Source organism: Eretmochelys imbricata, chromosome 4 (assembly GCF_965152235.1).
Source record: "Eretmochelys imbricata isolate rEreImb1 chromosome 4, rEreImb1.hap1, whole genome shotgun sequence".
Classification (NCBI taxonomy): domain Eukaryota; kingdom Metazoa; phylum Chordata; order Testudines; family Cheloniidae; genus Eretmochelys; species Eretmochelys imbricata.
Window position 1 is genome coordinate 109,212,040 of NC_135575.1, and position 17,366 is coordinate 109,229,405.

General features: G+C 42.0%; 1 protein-coding gene across 2 annotated transcripts in view; it reads right to left on the reverse strand.

The window, feature by feature from the left end:
- STIM2 (stromal interaction molecule 2) overlaps window positions 1-12,797 on the reverse strand; it is a 149,467-nt gene extending 136,670 nt beyond the window's left edge. The window contains exon 1 of one of the 2 annotated variants that reach the window (XM_077815770.1): window positions 12,700-12,797. In XM_077815770.1, coding sequence (XP_077671896.1) covers window positions 12,700-12,733 — 34 coding nt within the window. In that variant the 5' untranslated portion in view covers window positions 12,734-12,797. Of the gene's footprint in view, window positions 1-10,655; window positions 10,765-12,699 lie in introns of those variants that run through there. The other variant, XM_077815771.1, reaches the window with a different exon arrangement.
- Window positions 12,798-17,366: the final 4,569 nt, after the last annotated feature.

Consider the following 17,366-nt stretch of genomic DNA (forward strand, 5'->3'; position numbering starts at 1 on the left):
ATTGGGGTCATGTTTTCATTAGATTTTTGGGGGGAAAGGCAGGCAATTTTTGTAATAATTAAATGGCATCTTGGTCTTATTTTACCATTAAAGCAGTTCTTCTGCCACATAAGGAATTTTCAGACTTTGGGACATGAACCCCATCTTCAAGAACCAGTATATCACCCATATCATACAGCTTCCCTGTGATGACTGGTGAGAAACTGGCTTAAATCTTGAAGCATGAGGGTTTATATTAATCCAAAGCTAGTTTTTTTAAATATATATATTTAAATCAGATTTTTTTTTTAATATAACTGCCTAGTCCTTTTAAAAAAGTTCTGCTGAACTCCTGACCTTGTTAGCACAAAGATCCCATTGCCACAGGGTAAGTGCATTGTGTGGAGTATCATTTCCTTTTAACAGTTTTGAATGGCACTTTTCAATATTATGTCAGATGAAGATGATGAATGTACCCTTGTTCTTTTAAAAGAAAGTGACTAGAATCCCGGTTATTTATTTTCTATACTGTTAGCACGTCCCCTTGAATTTGTCTAAATTAAACAATCCCAGTCTTTTCCATCTCTCTTCATACGAGACTTTTCTATGCTCCTAATCATTCTTGTTGCCATTCCCTGAACCTCCTTTATTTCTATTAAAACCTTTTTGGCACTGGGTAACCAGAACTGAAGACTGTCTCCAAGTGGGGGTCATACCACTTATTTAAAGTGGGATTATAATATTTTCTTTCCATACCATTCTTATATATGCTAATATTGATTATTTTTATACCACTGCTACACAGAGCACTCGACAAACAGGTGACAGTTAATTTAAAACCCAGAAATGTGTCTGTAGTTCAAGTTATTCCCTTCAACATCCATTTATTTGCATGTGGCAACACTAAATTGTATCTGCTACTGTTTTCTCCATTTACCTACCTTGGTTAGGTCCCTCAGAAGTTCTTCAGTTCTCTGTGGTCTGTGGACAAATCTAATTAATTCAGTCTTCTTCAAGTTTAGACACTCAGTATTTACCCCTTTTTCTAGATCCAATATATTAAAACATCAGTCCTAGTACAGAAGCGTGTGGGCACCATGATTTAACTTTCTGCTATGATTAAAAGTCTCCTAAACTCACTCTCTCAGCAAGTTTTCCTCCTGTGTGTTCTCTTCCCGCTCCCAACACCTTCATATATTACCTGGTCCTACTCTCCCCCTGTATGTGCCCAATTCTGTCCCTAAACAGACAGCGGCAAGGAAAGAGACTTGGAAGAGATACTGGAACTACATGTCTCATATCAGTTCCAGCAACACAACCAAATTAAGATACACTACAGTGAATGCATTTTCAGAAAATGTTTGTTTAAAAACAAAAACCACGCTCTTACACCAAGTAAAATAAAACTCACAGAAAATGTATTTCAAGTAACAAACACTGATACGCTTGGGAGGCAATGGAATTTTATGCATGCTTCAGTCAACCAGATTAGGTTTAAATAGCTCAATAACTACAACCCCCTATGGCTGTGCAGTTTCACTTTGGTGAGCATATGTAGTAAATTTGAACGGGGCAGGAGATAAGAGACCTGGTAGTTGGCAATGTTCCACAATCTAATTGTTAAATTATATGCCTTGAAAGACAAATACTGATTAAAAATGTGCACTGGCCAAGTGTCACCTGCTTTGATGCACCTAATTAATACAATTTTTAGTTCCAAAGTCACAAGGAGAACAACATGTGGAGGCGTCTTCCATATCTCATTACGTAACAAGACAAAAAATAAGACACTCCAAGATACATCCCATTAATTAAGATAAATTTGAGAACTCTATCTAAAAACAGCAAGCCATGCTTCACACGCAAACCATTAGCTATTTATTTTGCCTAATGAATTCACATTTCTAAGTTTTATCCCCTCCCCATCATCCCTGTAACTCAAAAAATTTTATTAGAAGTAATAAAACAATTGTGTTGCAGCCCTTTCGATAGCAATCACAGAATGACTATAATGATACAGGAAAGGGGAACTCCTGTTTCAACATGATTTTGAAACAAATGTTAAGCTAATCAACAAATTAGCTTTAGTTTGTTTAATAGTATAATTTCTTGCATGTCATTTTTGCTCTTCATTTTACTAATACACAAAACTGAAATAAGTGAGTCACAATTTCAGGGGCAACTGCATTTACATCCCCGCTCCATGGTCCCTCGAGGGCACCCACTTAAGGTTTCAGACTATCAGTCATCACCTCTCAGACAAAGTCCCCATGTCTTTCTCCTTCCAGACTGGGGGTTTGGGCTTGCAGTCCGTCTGCACCACACTGTGATTTCCCCACAGCAGGTCTGAGTGGGGTCCGACACCTGGGGTTAACTTTTTCTCCAGGGGCTATAACAGTGTATACCAGTTATCAACCAACCTTCACAAGGCAAGATAAATATATTAGGGCAAAAGTGATATAGAAACAAAACACTAAAAAAATAACTTCCTATGTGCATGCTAAAAGCACATCAGGGATCCCCCATCAGTCTCGTGGGGTTCTAGTAAGCCAAAGATTTTATATTGTTCCACAAAGGTTGGGTCTCCCCTCATGGACAGAAGGTTCTGCCCGTTGAATCAAAAGAAGGCACTGAGTTGCCTCAAATTCAGCCTCTGTATACCAAAAACCCTGTCTTTGTCTGTAGGTCTCCGAAAATCCAGTTTAAACCACTATATGCAAGCCTCCCCAGGGAGCAATAGCTCTCTCGAGCTATCCACAGCCTCAGTGATTTGCCTAAATCACTCCCCCCCTCAGCTCCGGATTTTAGTTTCTGAAGGAGCTCTGGTAATCCTCTGCACTGAAGTTGCATACAATCCCTGGCCCACAATGGTGCATAAACCATTCATTAAGTTAATACACAATGGTCCCCAAAGATACTGCAAACAGTTGCAATATCTGGCAGTGATATTTCCAAATGATATATATGAGAGAGGAGAAAGAGAGAGACTAATCTAACAGTTTATGAAGTGTTATGGTTACCCTCTAAGGATCTTTGCTGATACAAACACTTCAAACTCTTTGGTTACTCAATTACAGACCTAAAAGTGGCAATTCTTCAACAAAAAAAACTTCAAAAACAGACTCCAAGGAGAGACTGCTGAATTGGAATTAATTTGCAAACTGGACACCATTAAATTAGGCTTGAATAAAGACTGGGAGTGGATGTGTCATTACACAAAGTAAAACTATTCCCCCCCCCCCGCCCCGCCCTCTTGTCAACTGCTGGAAATGGCCCACCTTGATTATCACTACGAAAGGTCCCACCCTCTGTTCTCGTGCTGGTAATAGCTCACCTTAAGTGATCACTCTGGTTACAGTATGTACGGTAACACCCATTGTTTCATGTTCTCTGTGTATTTAAAATCTCCCCACTGTATTTTCCACTGCATGCATCCGATGAAGTGAGCTGTAGCTCACAAAAGCTTATGTTCAGATAAATTTGTTAGTTAGTCTCTAAGGTGCCAGAAGTACTCCTTTTTTTTTTGCGGATACAGACTAACACGGCTGTTACTCTGAAACTTGCTGATAAACTGTTACTAGAGATCAATCTACCAGCAACTATTTCTCATCCTTTCTTTTCTTCAGATGCGGACATAAAAGACGCAGAAAATCAACTGCCTTTTTGAAGCCCCCATAAAAAACTCTCAAAGGAATTTTAGCACACACTGGACAGGGAAATCATTGTAGAAACTTTCTAGCAAATCTAGTTTAGGCACAGTTCTTGCTATAAACAATGTAAAATTGAAGCATCACATAAACCCCAAACGCAGTTAGTGCATATTGTCACAGCTTCTGTGGTAAAACCAGACTGGTGCAAACTGCTACAGGTACTGCTGATAAATCGGAATGATCTTAACAAAGTCTTTTTTTTTTTTAAATGAATTTTTACATGCAAATTTGCTTTCTGCTTCTCAAGCGTATATAGGCCCCAGATGGAGAATACTTAAATCTCAAGGCTATGTTCAAGTTTAATAATGCAATGCTACTACAGCGGACCCTTGCTACAGCGTGCATCGCTATAGCGTGGATTCATATAGCGTGGTCGCAGCGATGGATCCCAAATTTAAATATTTAAATTGAGATCCACAGTAACGCAGAACCTGCTAGAACACGGTCCCCGTGTTAACACAGTACCGCGCATGGATCCCAAACCCCACGTTCTAGCGAGGTGTATAATTTAGTCCTTAGTCATATGACTGAAGCAGGAAGGCTATCCCCACACATCTGTTGAGCAACATTAGTATATGTTCTTATTAAATTATGGTAATTTGACTCTTCCTTTTATCTAACAAGGTTCTGGGGCATATTAACGGGACTGTCGTATGCAAGACACAGGAAGAAATTGAACCATTCTGTTCAACACTGGTGAGGTCTCAGATGGAGTAGTCCATCCAGTTCTGGATGCCACACTTTAAGAAGTTGCATGGTGTCAAGTATCAAGGGGTAGCCATGTTAGTCTGTATCCACAAAAACAACAAGGAGTCCGGTGGCACCTTAAAGGCTAACAGATTTATTTGGGCATAAGCTTTCGTGAGTAAAAAACCACTTCTTCAGATGCATGGCACCCCTATTGCAAGTTTATATACTTATTCCATATACTATAAACATTACTTAGATTCCTATATTTTAAAAAGAATTTCAGAGCTAGTTCATAACACTAACTTGATGCCACAGTTGTGGAAGTCACTAAACTCCTTTCATATCAATGATGGCATTATTCCCATAGTAATTTGCTTTAAAAAGGGAAAAGCAAAAGGACACAGAAGAAAGGACAAATATTGCATAAAACTAAGACTGTTAGAGTCAACCAATGTGACATAGCCAACCAATGTGGTATAGTCAACCAATGTCGCATAAACAATTTTATTTGGAGTATTACACTTTTTTTCCTGCCTTTAAGTTTGAGAAGATCTCAATCATTCACTCCTGGCTCCACCCCTAACTCATGACAATAAAAACTATACAAACTTGCAACCATCACGTTTATGCCTCATATCTTACATGGTAGCTGCTTAGAATAAGTCATATAACCCATCTCTTTTTCCCTAAAATGTATCTACAGAACACAGATATGTTAAGTAAAGAAGTACACAGGATTACAGCTCAGTAAGTGAAACTGATTGAAAGGGCACTAACTTTTAGTAGTTTACCTATTATCATTTTCAATATGCATAGGAAGTATTAAGAAAGAAGAGTGTCTTCCATAGTGTTGACCACAGCCAAGTATGCAGGTAGTCTTGCCAACAGTTCCTCTCCCATTCACGATAACATGCATCACCCTACTTTCACTTATGACTGAAACACTTCCCTGTGACAAGTGAAGCAGTTCTTTAAATACTTTCACAACACCACTTTCCATGCAATGTATCTTCAGTTCTCTGTAATGAAATGCAACAGAACGAAACAAAAGCCAGCATCGTGTCACTAGCCAATGTTCACTGATCACCAGTGGTCCCTAAGGAACACTCCTGGATGAAACAAAGCTTACGTCAACTAGGGGTATGGCATTTACAGTACCATTACAATAAAAATAGTAGAGGACTCAAGATACGAAACATTTGAAAGAAAGTCTTAGGAAATGCTCAACTATGGACAAAGAAGCCTTCATTAATTCTATATTAGAGTCCTACTGGATAGTTGGGATTCAGCACTTGCTAGCCAGCATAACTGTATCAGGGCAAACCCCAGGTATAGACATAGTAGCTATGAATTGCACTAACTGAGCTTACTTCTGTATCAAGCAGGGGAAAACTCAACCCGTGCAAATTACACCGGTCTTGTCTATACTTGGGCTCTGCAATAGCTTAGCTATACTGATTTGCTGGCCACTGATTGCTCAACCCAAAGCATAGACACAGCCTAAAGCACCTAGTTTAACAAGGTATATGTTTCTTCACATTCTTTATGAGCTCAGCTGCAGGGGTAGAGCAGCACATTAATAAAATTATCTAAATGAAGGGCTGGGGGAAAGCTGACTGGTGCAGAGGAGCACACAGTTCAAACACACACATCCCTGGGGGAGGATTTATTAAAAGGGATTCTCTATATCATGTAAAGAGGAAATAGAAGTTGATAAAAGTACAGGTAAGATCTGAAGAGAAACAATCAAAAGTCAATCACATGAAGGCAGACAACTGAATATTGCCAAATTTTATAAGAGCTTGTATGCAAACACTAGTAGTCTAAATACTAAGATGGGTGAACTTGAGTGCCAGGTATTAAATGAGGATATTGACATAATATGTATCATAGGAATCCAGTGGAACAATGATAATCAATGGGATACAGTAATACTAGAGTACAAAATATGTAGGAATAACAGAGTAGTGGGGGAGTGTCACTATATGTGACAGATGCGTAGACTCAAATATAAGAAGCAGGTAGCCTGACAAAATCAGCAGGGACACTGGATGACTGAGATGTTAACGGAGCACTCAAGGAAAACAAGACCATTGCAGAGAAGCTAAATGAATTCTTTGCATTGGTTTTCACTGCAGAGGATGTGAAGGAGATTCTCACACCTGAGCCATTCTTTTAGGTGACAATTCTCAGGAATCAGAGTGGTAGCCGTGTTAGTCTGTATTAGAGGGAAAAAAACAAAAATAAAAAACCCCCGAGAAGTAATTGATTGGTCTTGTTACAGTTGGTATGGCAACACCCATTTTTTCATGTTCTCTGTGTATATATATCTTCCTACTGTATTTCCCACTGCATGCATCCGATGAAGTGGGTTTTCGCCCATGAAAGCTTATGCCCAAATAATTTTGTTCATCTCTAAGGTACCACAAGTGCTCATATTTTTTTAATTCTGAGCAACTGCTCCAGACTGAGGTGTCAATAGAGGAGATTTTGGAACAAACTGATACATTTAACAGTATTAAGTCACCAGGACCAGATGATATTCACCCAATGCTTCTGGAGAAAATCAAATATGAAATAGCAGAACTGTGGTATGTAACCTATTGCTTAAATCAGCCTCTGTACCGGAGGCAACTAATGTAATGTCAATTTTGTAAAAAGGCTCCAGAAGCAATCCTGGCAAATACAGGGTTCTCATCTGTATGCTGTATCCATTCTTTGAGTTATACTTCGATTGTAAGCTCTTCATGACAGGGACGATCCCTCTGTTATGTGTTAATACAGTGCAGTCAGATCCAATATTGGGTTCACTACATATTACCACCATACAAACAAACAAACAAAAACATTAGAAAGTGTAGCATGGTAAACAACTTGGTACTGACAAGGATATTTTTTCCATGTCTAGCTTATATTGCATAATTCCCTACAAAAAATTAGGTGAAGTAATCCTTTCAAGGACAGGTCTGTAGTAAGCAACTGTTTCTTAAGAAGGTGTTTCGTTTCTTTTCTTGGAATGCTTTAATTTTGAATCCCTCAGTTCAGATTAGTGGGTCATTTTCAAGATCTCTACAAGTTATAAACAGTACAAAAATGTTAATTATATTTTTGCAGGGATGCTCTGAGACAGATAGAAGACCTCAGTACTTTTTCAAAAACTTCTGGGAGAGAAGAAACAATAAGTCTTTTCAATAATTCTCAAAGTTGAGGAGTTAAATTTTACATACTGTTAAAGTAAATGAATAAACCAGCACAGTCTAGTTTGATAACACTTTTCTGTGGAATAATCATAACCCACAGAATGCTTTGGAATCACGTGCATTAAGGAAAAACTTAGAGAATGAGGATGGAGCCATGATAATCAGGATCAGAGAAGTGTTCCAAGTGTAAGGAGTCTTAAAGAAGGCAGCCTAGGCACTCAAGCAGGATAAAGTAGTAAAGAAAATCTACATTTTTTGCAGAGTGAAATCATAGAAAGAAACATGAGGAGAAAAGGTGGGGGGGGCAGGCTGTGTAGGGCTCTGAAGGGAAGGACTAGGAATTTGACTGATGCTAAACAGTTAAGTGATTTGAAGAATTGCTGGAGATAAAGTAGCAAGCCAGGGAATTGTTTATATGGCAGTATTTTGGACAGACTGAAGGACAGCGAGGTGGGTGTCCACAAAGCCATCCATATATATAATGATGCTATAAGCAACGCTTTAAAAAAATACAGAGTTAGCAAGTATAGCAGCTTGCACTTTGCCTGAGATATTTCAAATGTGGAAGATGCATAAACAAAAAAATCCATTAAAAAAATCACTCAAAGCACCTTAAATATACATAGCATTATGAAGAGAAAAAACTGTAAAGATGCTATAAAGATATTAAAATGTTGTAGGATGATTAAAGATAGCATTGTACAGTCCACATAAAATCAGAACAGGTCTCTGTGGTTATATTTCATATAAATCCACACTTGAAAAACCAACTAATCCAGTCTGTAAAGATGATGAAATACAGACAGCATCAATATAAATCGCAGTACCCTATCTCTGTACTGTTTACTAATACCAACAAGCACCACCATAGAACGCTCTACAAACACCAAATCCTCACAACACCCTTCTGAGGTATGATCCCAAATTTACAGATCCGGAAAAAGATAAAAGTGACTTGCGCAATGCTACACAGCAAGTCAACAGAACAGCCAAGACTGGAATTCAGGAGTGCCTATATCCCAAATCCAAGTTCAGTTCACTAGACTGTGTTGCCTCACTTCCCTGCATTGTCACTCAGGAAGTCACTCAGGATATCAATTAGAGATTTCAAAGATTGTAGATGAGCCTGTATTTTCTAACCCTCAGGTCATTCTTATCATTAAGAGATTCATGTAAGATCTTACCCAGAGAAATGTACCCATTTTAGCTCAGGGCACCAAGAATATGGTTTAATTTATCAGTAACAGTCTTTACATTGGTAAGTCATATGAACTCTTTTGACTTACATGCTTACAATGTTTTCCTCTTACTCCTTTTCCTGATTAGACTTCTCTAAGCCTGGTGACCCCCACGCCAAAGCTCTGCTCTACTTTTAACCACTTTTAAATACAATATCTATGTGTAAATCCTGTCCCATTGTAATTAAGAACCCAACAGTCAAAGGATTTTCACTGCTATAAGCTTCCTACCATTCAAAAATATTAAAATAGTTTATTCAAATGTACACAAGCATCTCAAGAGATGTACTTTGATACTTTATTGATATCAATATTTCCAAATTCTTGAAGAAAAATTCATATTAAGAAGTTCAAAAAGCTGTTTTACTGACACCCCTTTTAAATGTTTCATCATAATCTGTGTTTTAAAATAATTAATGGTAAGAACATTTTATGCTCTAGAGATAAAACTGCATATGTGCATTATTTTTTTAAAAAAAATATTAAACTGAGGCAAAACCTTTCCATTCAAGCATATCCTCCTCTTTTCTGGATAACCATCATCCCTCCCAGGAACCAGGGAAGTCATGATTTTCATTGCAGCATCTGGCTCCTTGGCAGCTTTATAGGCAGCTGTGTTGGCAATTTTGGAAATACTTGCAAGTTTGTCCGTTAGGCTTTGGAGGGCCATCTAATTTTCCCAAAGCTGTTTTGCTGCTCTACTGAGTCATTCACTGCCACATTTTTGGGTACGAGTCCAATGGACCCATGCAGGTTCCATGATACGCACACACCCTCTGAAGCTGTTAAAAATTATGCTATGGATCCTTTTACAGCACACAGAAACTTGTTCATGATTCTTCTGTTAAAGCCACCCACATTCTGACCCATCACCTGCACACTAATGTTGCAAGTATATTTTGCGCAAATTAAATTAACAGTTTCTCTGGCAATCTTCCAACCAACATAGATATAGATGCACAATTAAATATAGTCATTGTGTGTCTAAGACTCCTCCACCCTGTGAAAGATGCCAGGAATGTGTCTTTTTGCTGAGGATACACGAACTCATTAATACAAGCCATGTCCTGGGTGCTAGACACACGATAAATGGTTAAGAGGGAGCCTCATTATACCTGAAGAGAGCTTCTGAGCCAGCCAACCTTCAAAACACCCTGTGCATTCACACAAACACAACCCACAGCAGGAGGCTATCACAGGAGAAGGGACTCCAGATCTTAACAAGATCATTAATTCAACAGGACCTAGCATAGATCCACCTTCAGACTCTTTTCCGGGGGCTTCGCTGGGCTGAGTGGGAAGCCTGTGACTGCCAGCTAAGCTCTCACAGGAGAGTTAATACCGCATTGCTGCTGAAGCTGCTCATTTTCACAAGCAATAACATCCAAAAAGCAGCCCCAGTGAGTCTCTTGGAGACCCGGCTGGCTCCTCTGCAGAGAGGAGCAGCAGCTCCGCAGTGTCCATCCCCGCTGGGGAGAAGGAAGGTTCATCAGAGCTCGGGGTGGGACCCGCAAGCGCAGCCAAGCGCTGGCGGAGTTTGCAAATCAGGGGGAAACAGTGGCTGCAGAGGGGAAAGCAGCCGAGAGCCACCCACGCACTCCCCCCCGCTCAGCCCGCTAGGGCTGCAGCGCGTCTGGCTGGGCTCTACACGGGGCTCGGCTGGTCCCCCGGGGGTAGGACGAGGCTCGGCTAGTTCCGCGCGGGTGGGACGGGTCGAGAGTCCCCCCACGGGCGGGACGGGACCCGGCTGGTCAGTACCAGGCTCCGCCCGGGGCCGCAGGCGGAACTGTCTGGGGTCCCCGTCTCCTCGCGGGGGACGCTCCCGCCCAGGCTGTTACCTGTCCCCGTTGCCGGGGACTCTGCCGCGGAGGCGCCGCCTCTTCTCCTGCCCCCGGCCACGTCCCCGGACTCCAGCTCGCATCCCGCGGCGGCCAGGAGCAGCCCCAGCAGCAGGACCGGGACCGGGGCTCCCGCTGCCCCCGGCCGCCTCCCCGCGGCGCCGCTCGGGACCCGGACCCCGCTCATCGGTGCCGCTGCCGCAGCGACCGCAACCGGCTCCGCTGTGCCGCTTCCACCCCCGCCCGGCTCCGGCAGCCGAGCCGAGCCGCGCTCCGCCCGCCCCCTGCGCCCCACGCTGCCTCCCGCCGCCGCCGGCTTCCGGGGCTCCGCGCCTGCGCGGCAAGACGTCACCGCGCAAACGAGCCTGGTGACTCCTCGGGGAAAGAGGCGCGGGCGAGGGGGGCGGAGCTGAGGGGGGCGCGGGCGGGGTAGCCCAGGGGGCGGGGCGGGCTAGGCAGAGCAGGCTGGGCGCGCGGCGGGGAGGCTGTGGGGCCGGGGGCCCCTGCCATGAGAGACGCAGGGGAAGCGGGGCTGCCCCAGCCGCGGGCCAGGAAGCGGGGGAGGGGAAGGAAGAGGGAGACGGGCGGGTGGCTCCAGGAGAGCAGGGAGCCCGCCGCAGAGAGGCGCGGGGGCGGAGAGGGAAACAACAAGGCACGAGCCAGGCAGCTGCAGGATGCAGGAGAGTCCTGCTGAAGGCAGCAGTGGGACGGAGAAACGGGAAGGGGGAGAGGAAACGGTAACTGATCACTGTCCTCCGTGCTCAGTTTGTAATGAAAAGGGTGCCGGGGCTCCTGCAAAAAGAAAAGGAGGACTTGTGGCACCTTAGAGACTAACCAATTTATTTGAGCATACGTATCCGATGAAGTGAGCTGTAGCTCAGGAAAGCTTATGCTCAAATAAATTGGTTAGTCTCTAAGATGCCACAAGTACTCCTTTTTGCGACTACAGACTAACGGGGCTGCTACTCTGAAACCTATTCTTCAATCAGGGACAACCAAAGAACAGTCAGTAAATCCTAGGTGCGTTAACGGAGCAGCAGATCCACCCACAAATGTCACATTTAAAAGAAAAACCTACCTTCTCCCACAGTTTCCTTGTAAATACCATGAAATTATAAAACTAAATAACTTGTCCCCGTGGCCGTCATAAATAGCTAATAAGATCCTCCTCTTGCTGTACTGAACTACTTGCTCCTTCCTCCTACTCTGCAGCATTTGTGGAAGAGTACATCTGGCTAATCCTTTATGTGCTCTCCCCACAGAGCAGTAAATGGAATGAAATTGCTACTTAGTAGTATTTACAAAAAAAAATTGAGCCACACAATCAAGCTTATGTTAAATTAATTCCCTGAGGGTTTTAAAATGTACATAAGTTTAGCAACTTTTCACTGAGGAAGGGGCATAAAAGCAGAGCTTTCTATTCTGAGAAAGAGGAATTGGGACATATATTTTACAAAAAAGAAAATGTTGGAAGTCATGTATGTACAGACTATTTTAAATCAATAGAGCTAAATGGTATTTGAAGCCTTGTCACATAAACGCTAATATATAAAACAAAATTGAGCCCTCAACAGGTCCAGGACTTACTGTAGTAATAGCATGAGCCTGTAATGCTTGAGCAAAAGGACTAACTCCCCTAGACAAAAGCAGTACCAGACACATTCTTCATGGGGACCAGCCAATAGATAGAGATAAAACCAGACATTCTCCTAGTGTAGGTTAGGACTACACCATGCTCGGTGCTGTACAAACAGATAAGCCAGTGGGGAACCCAAACTCAAGGCCCTTCACTCCAACTGAAGTAACAGAGTAGAAAACCAGGACCTTTAAAGACCAGGCCTATGGTCCCTGCTGTATAGAGTTTATATTCTAATTTCAGGCAAAGATAGAATAGTTCATACACATAGCATAGCAGAGAATAGTGCAACGTGAAGCCATATAGATGGGGGAAATATATTCCAAGTATATTTACACACAAAAATATAGGTTTTAAAAACAGTAAATCCTTTGAGGAGGCTGTGCAGGGGAAAGGAAGATTACTTACCTGTAACAGAGGTTCTTTGAGATAGACTCTGCATATTACCAGTTGTGGGGTGCTCCCACTGGTGCAGCCTGAAAGGTAAAATTTACTAACAGTAGTCATTGGAGTGTCCACATGCCTCCTTTGGCCTTCCCCTCACTGAACTCTGGATGTTCTAGGGCAAGTGTTTAAAAGGAGCGTAGTGCTCCACTACCACAGTTCCTTCCCCTCTAACCCCAACCATTTGGTAAGTAGGACTGCAAGGTAATGAGGAAAGGTGGACATGAAGTGTGAATATACAGATCCATCTCAAAGGACCTCAATTATAGGTCAGTAAGATTCATTTCTTCCTTTGAGAGTCCTTTGCATATTCACATTCATGGGATAGATTAATAAGCAGTATTCTGACCCAGGAGGTGAGACCCAGAGTTCTAGTTAAACAAGGAGTGCAGAACTGCCTTGCCAAATTTTGCATCTGAGCTAGATTCTGAGTCTAAAGAATAATATTAAGGAAAAGTGCGAACAGAACTCCAGGTTGCTACTCTATATATTTCTACCAGAGGAATATGTCTACAGAAAACCATAAAAGTTGCCTTTGATCTAGTTGAATGAGTTCTGTTGCCTGGTGGAGTGGATAATCCCTACAATTTATAAAATTCATAAATACTTAATCTAACCCATCTAGAGAGTCTGTACAGAAATCCCTTTTCCTTTTTTTTTTTTCTTTTTTTTAATCCACGAGCCATAAACAGCCTTGAAGATTGTCTAAAGAGGACTGAAAAGTTTACCTTTCATTGCATTTTGTCCACCACATTAATGACCTTAACACTTGTTGTGGAATTAATTTTTTTTTATTCATGCTGTCTAAACCTGGTATGTAATTCTTTGCTAACCAGTGCAGAAGGTCTCTCATCTGAAGACAAGCAAAAGGAGTCATTGCTGTGGATGACGCCAGCAGACCCAGCAATCAAAGGAAGAAAAGAATTAACTGTCTTGGTAAGTGGTTCAGGAGATATACACATCTGTTTGTTTTGATATATCTCGTCTGGGAGAAAAGCTCTCTCCACAGTTGAATCCAATATGGCTTTTATAAAAAGAATCCTTTGAATGAGTTTAGACAGGACTTTTCCCAATATATGTGTACTTCCAGACTGACAAATGGTGAACGTATTTGACTTACATGTACTAAGATATCTTCCCTGGACAACATTTTCATTAGACAGTCCTCTAGGTGCAGGATACATATGTTCTTAGCTATGCTGCTACAACACACAGGCATTTTGTAAACTTCCTGAGTGCTGTACACAACTCAAAAAGGAAGACATTGTACTGAAAATGGTCCTGTTCAACAACGAAATGCAGGTACCTCCAAGGACATGACCTTACAGAAAAGTGGACATATTCATTGTTGAGGTCCAGAGGTACACACCACTCCTGGAGAGAAAGAGAAGGTATTACAGAAGTTAGAGACAACATGCAGAAGCATAATTTCTTTATATAAGGCCATGTCTACACTACCACTTATGTTGGCAAAACTTACATCACTCAGGGATGTATGTGGAAAAACACACACCCCTGAGTCACATCAATTTTGCTGGCGTAAGTGGCCATGTTCACAGTGCTTCTCCCACCAACATCGCTGCCTCCGCTTATTGGGGATGGTCTAATTATGTCAATGGGAGAGCTCTCTCCCATCGGCATAGAGTAGCTACACAAGCGATCTTACAGTGGCGCAGCTGCATCAGTACATCTGTGCTGCTGTAAACTATCTAGTCTAGATAAAGCCTATGCATTCAATCTCTTTAAATCTGAAATAAAGCAAAGGCCCATTTCTTTTTTGGGGAGTAGAAAACAAGAAGTAAAACCCATTCCCTCTGCAATCTCATGGAACTACCTCTGTGGCACCCAGCTGTAGCAGAGATTGAACCTCCTTTTTTAAACAAATCAAGACGACTTTGATCTCTGCCCAGATATGAAACTGGTGGTTGTTAGGGGAAAAGGTTTGAATTAAATTGTGAAACCACATGAAATAACTTCTAAAATGCATCTATCCAATGTTATTAACTCCCATTGATAATCAAAATGGGACTACTGGTACCCAAACTGTGGATAAGTAATGTCCAAGCGGACTGGCTTGAAGCTCTGTGTCAAAGTGGATGTCTTGCAGGAACCATAGAAGATGAACATGAAACTTTCCCTTTAATATTGCAAGGTTTAAATTTCTTCCTCACTTGTAGTTGGTGTTGTGGGGTATAATGAGAGTGGAAATGATATGACTTTTTCTAATAATTGTAATGAAGTGAAGGACACGAAGGAGGTGGGATTACATTTGATATTTATGTAATGGAGTCAAATAAGGCCTCTTCCCTGTATTAAAGAAACCTAAAGAGCTTAAATTTTTCATTTTCTCCAGTATTTCATCAGTCTGACCACTAAACGGACTATCTCCTTCAAATGGAACGTCCACAATCCTCATTTTTATTTTGCAAGGGAGTCCCACTGATCTTAACCATGCATGTCTCCTTAATGACAGCCAAAGCTACTGATCTTGCTGAAGTATCTGAGGAGTCAAAAGATGCTCTCAGTTGTTGCTTAGCAACATTCAGTCCTTCAGCCAAAACAGCATTGCATAATTTTTTTGTGTTTCACTGGAGGAGCATTAAGAAAAAGAGGACATATTGCTCTAGAGATGGTATTTGTACCTAGCCATGACATCTTCATAGTTGGAAATGTGCATGTATTATGTAGCTGAAGAAAATATTTGTCTTCTTAATTCATCTACCTTCTTCCCTTCTTTATTGATGCAGTAGAGTGATTTCGGGCATCTTTTGATTTGAGAAGTGCCACTTCAACCACCAACTAATTAGGAGGCAGATGAGTATGAAATGTAGCCATTCCTTCTTGATGGAAATGATGTAATTTGTCTGTCTTCTTAGACAGAGGCTGAGTGGTTAAGGCAGTCTTCCAGACTGGTTGAGACAGCAAAGGCAACCCCCTCTAATAATGGAAGTGTGTCTCATTATCTAGCCTCTGCCCCCAAAATGTAAAAGACTACAGGATGTTCAATATTTTCATTGATGATCTGGAGGATGGCGTGGATTGCACCCTCAGCAAGTTTGCAGATGACACTCAACTGGGAGGAGTGGTAGCCACGTTGGAGGATAGGGATAGGATACAGAGGGACCTAGACACATTAGAGGTTTGGGCCAAAAGAAATCTGATGAGGTTCAACAAGGACAAGTGTAGAGTCCTGCATTCAGGAAGGAAGAATCCCATGCACTGCTACAGACTAGGGACAGAATGGCTAGGCAGCAGTTCTACGGAAAAGGACCTAGGAGTAATGGTGGACGAGAAGCTGGATATGAGTCAACAGTGTGCCCTTGTTGCCAAGAAGGCTAATGGCATTTTGGGCTGTACAAGTAGGAGCATTGCCAGCAGACTGAGGGACGTGGTCATTCCCCACTATTGGGCATTGGTGAGGCCTCATCTGGAGTACTGTGTCCAGTTTGGGGCCCCACACTAGAAGATGTGCAAAAATTGGAAAGAGTCCAGCGGAGGGCAAAAAAATGATTAGGGGACTGCAACACATGACTTATGAGGAGAGGCTGAAGGAATTGGGATTGTTTAGTCTGCAGAAGAGAAGAATGAGGGGGGATTTGATAGCTGCTTTCAACTACCTGAAAGGGGGTTCTAAAGAGAATAGATCTAGACTGTTCTCAGTGGTACCAGATGATAGAACAAGGAGTAATGGTCTCAAGTTGCAGTGGGGAAGGTTTAGGTTGGATATTAGGAAAAACTTTTTCACTAGGAGGGTGGTGAAGCACTGGAATGTGTTACCTCAGGAGGTGGTGGAATCTCCTTCCTTACATGTTTTTAAGGTCAGGCTTGACAAAGCCCTGGCTGGGATGATTTAGTTGGGGATTAGGTCCTGCTTTGAGCTGGGGGTTGGGATAGATGACCTCCTAAGGTCCCTTCCAACCCTGATATTCTATGATTCTATGATTTCTCTACAAAAACAGAAGAAATATCTAACATCTTTGACACTTGGGATACTAACTCATGAAAGGCTAGAGCATCATCCGATGTGTTATATTCCCCACATTTTCGTCTGGAGAACAAACATTCCTTAACTCTGAATCAGACTCTGCCAGTTCCAGTCCCTCCTCATAAAATGATATTTCATCTGTTTCCACAGGTGACTTGTTCTGAGTAAGCAGCATTGCCTGGACGTTATCCATTGGATCTGACAAATGAATGTCCTCCTGATACTGTCTTTCTGAAGGTCTGTCTTCATACATAGATTCTTCCTGATAAGATGCCAAAAATGGGCAGTGAGACCACCTCACCTTGAGGAGGTATGTGCCACCCAAGCCAAAACCCCACTGATGGATCCTGCTGGAAATATCTCTGTGCCTGTGGATCCAGCAGGCTGCACTGAACTGATTGTAATATTTTTTTGTGTTAGTTCTGTTATGTGATCTGCCTCTCTCTTCTGGCCCCAATACATGTATTGCTCAGATGGGACCAGAGACAATAATGTCCTTGGAAAAGGAGAGCAGAGAGTTCTTCTCTGGGTATCCCGAAGTGGTCTTAGGAAGAGGCAGCAGTAGAGATCTCCTGAACCTTTTCTGTTTTTTACTGACTCTTAGAGAAGCAATCAGCCTCACTGTGTAGTAACACACATGACTTGT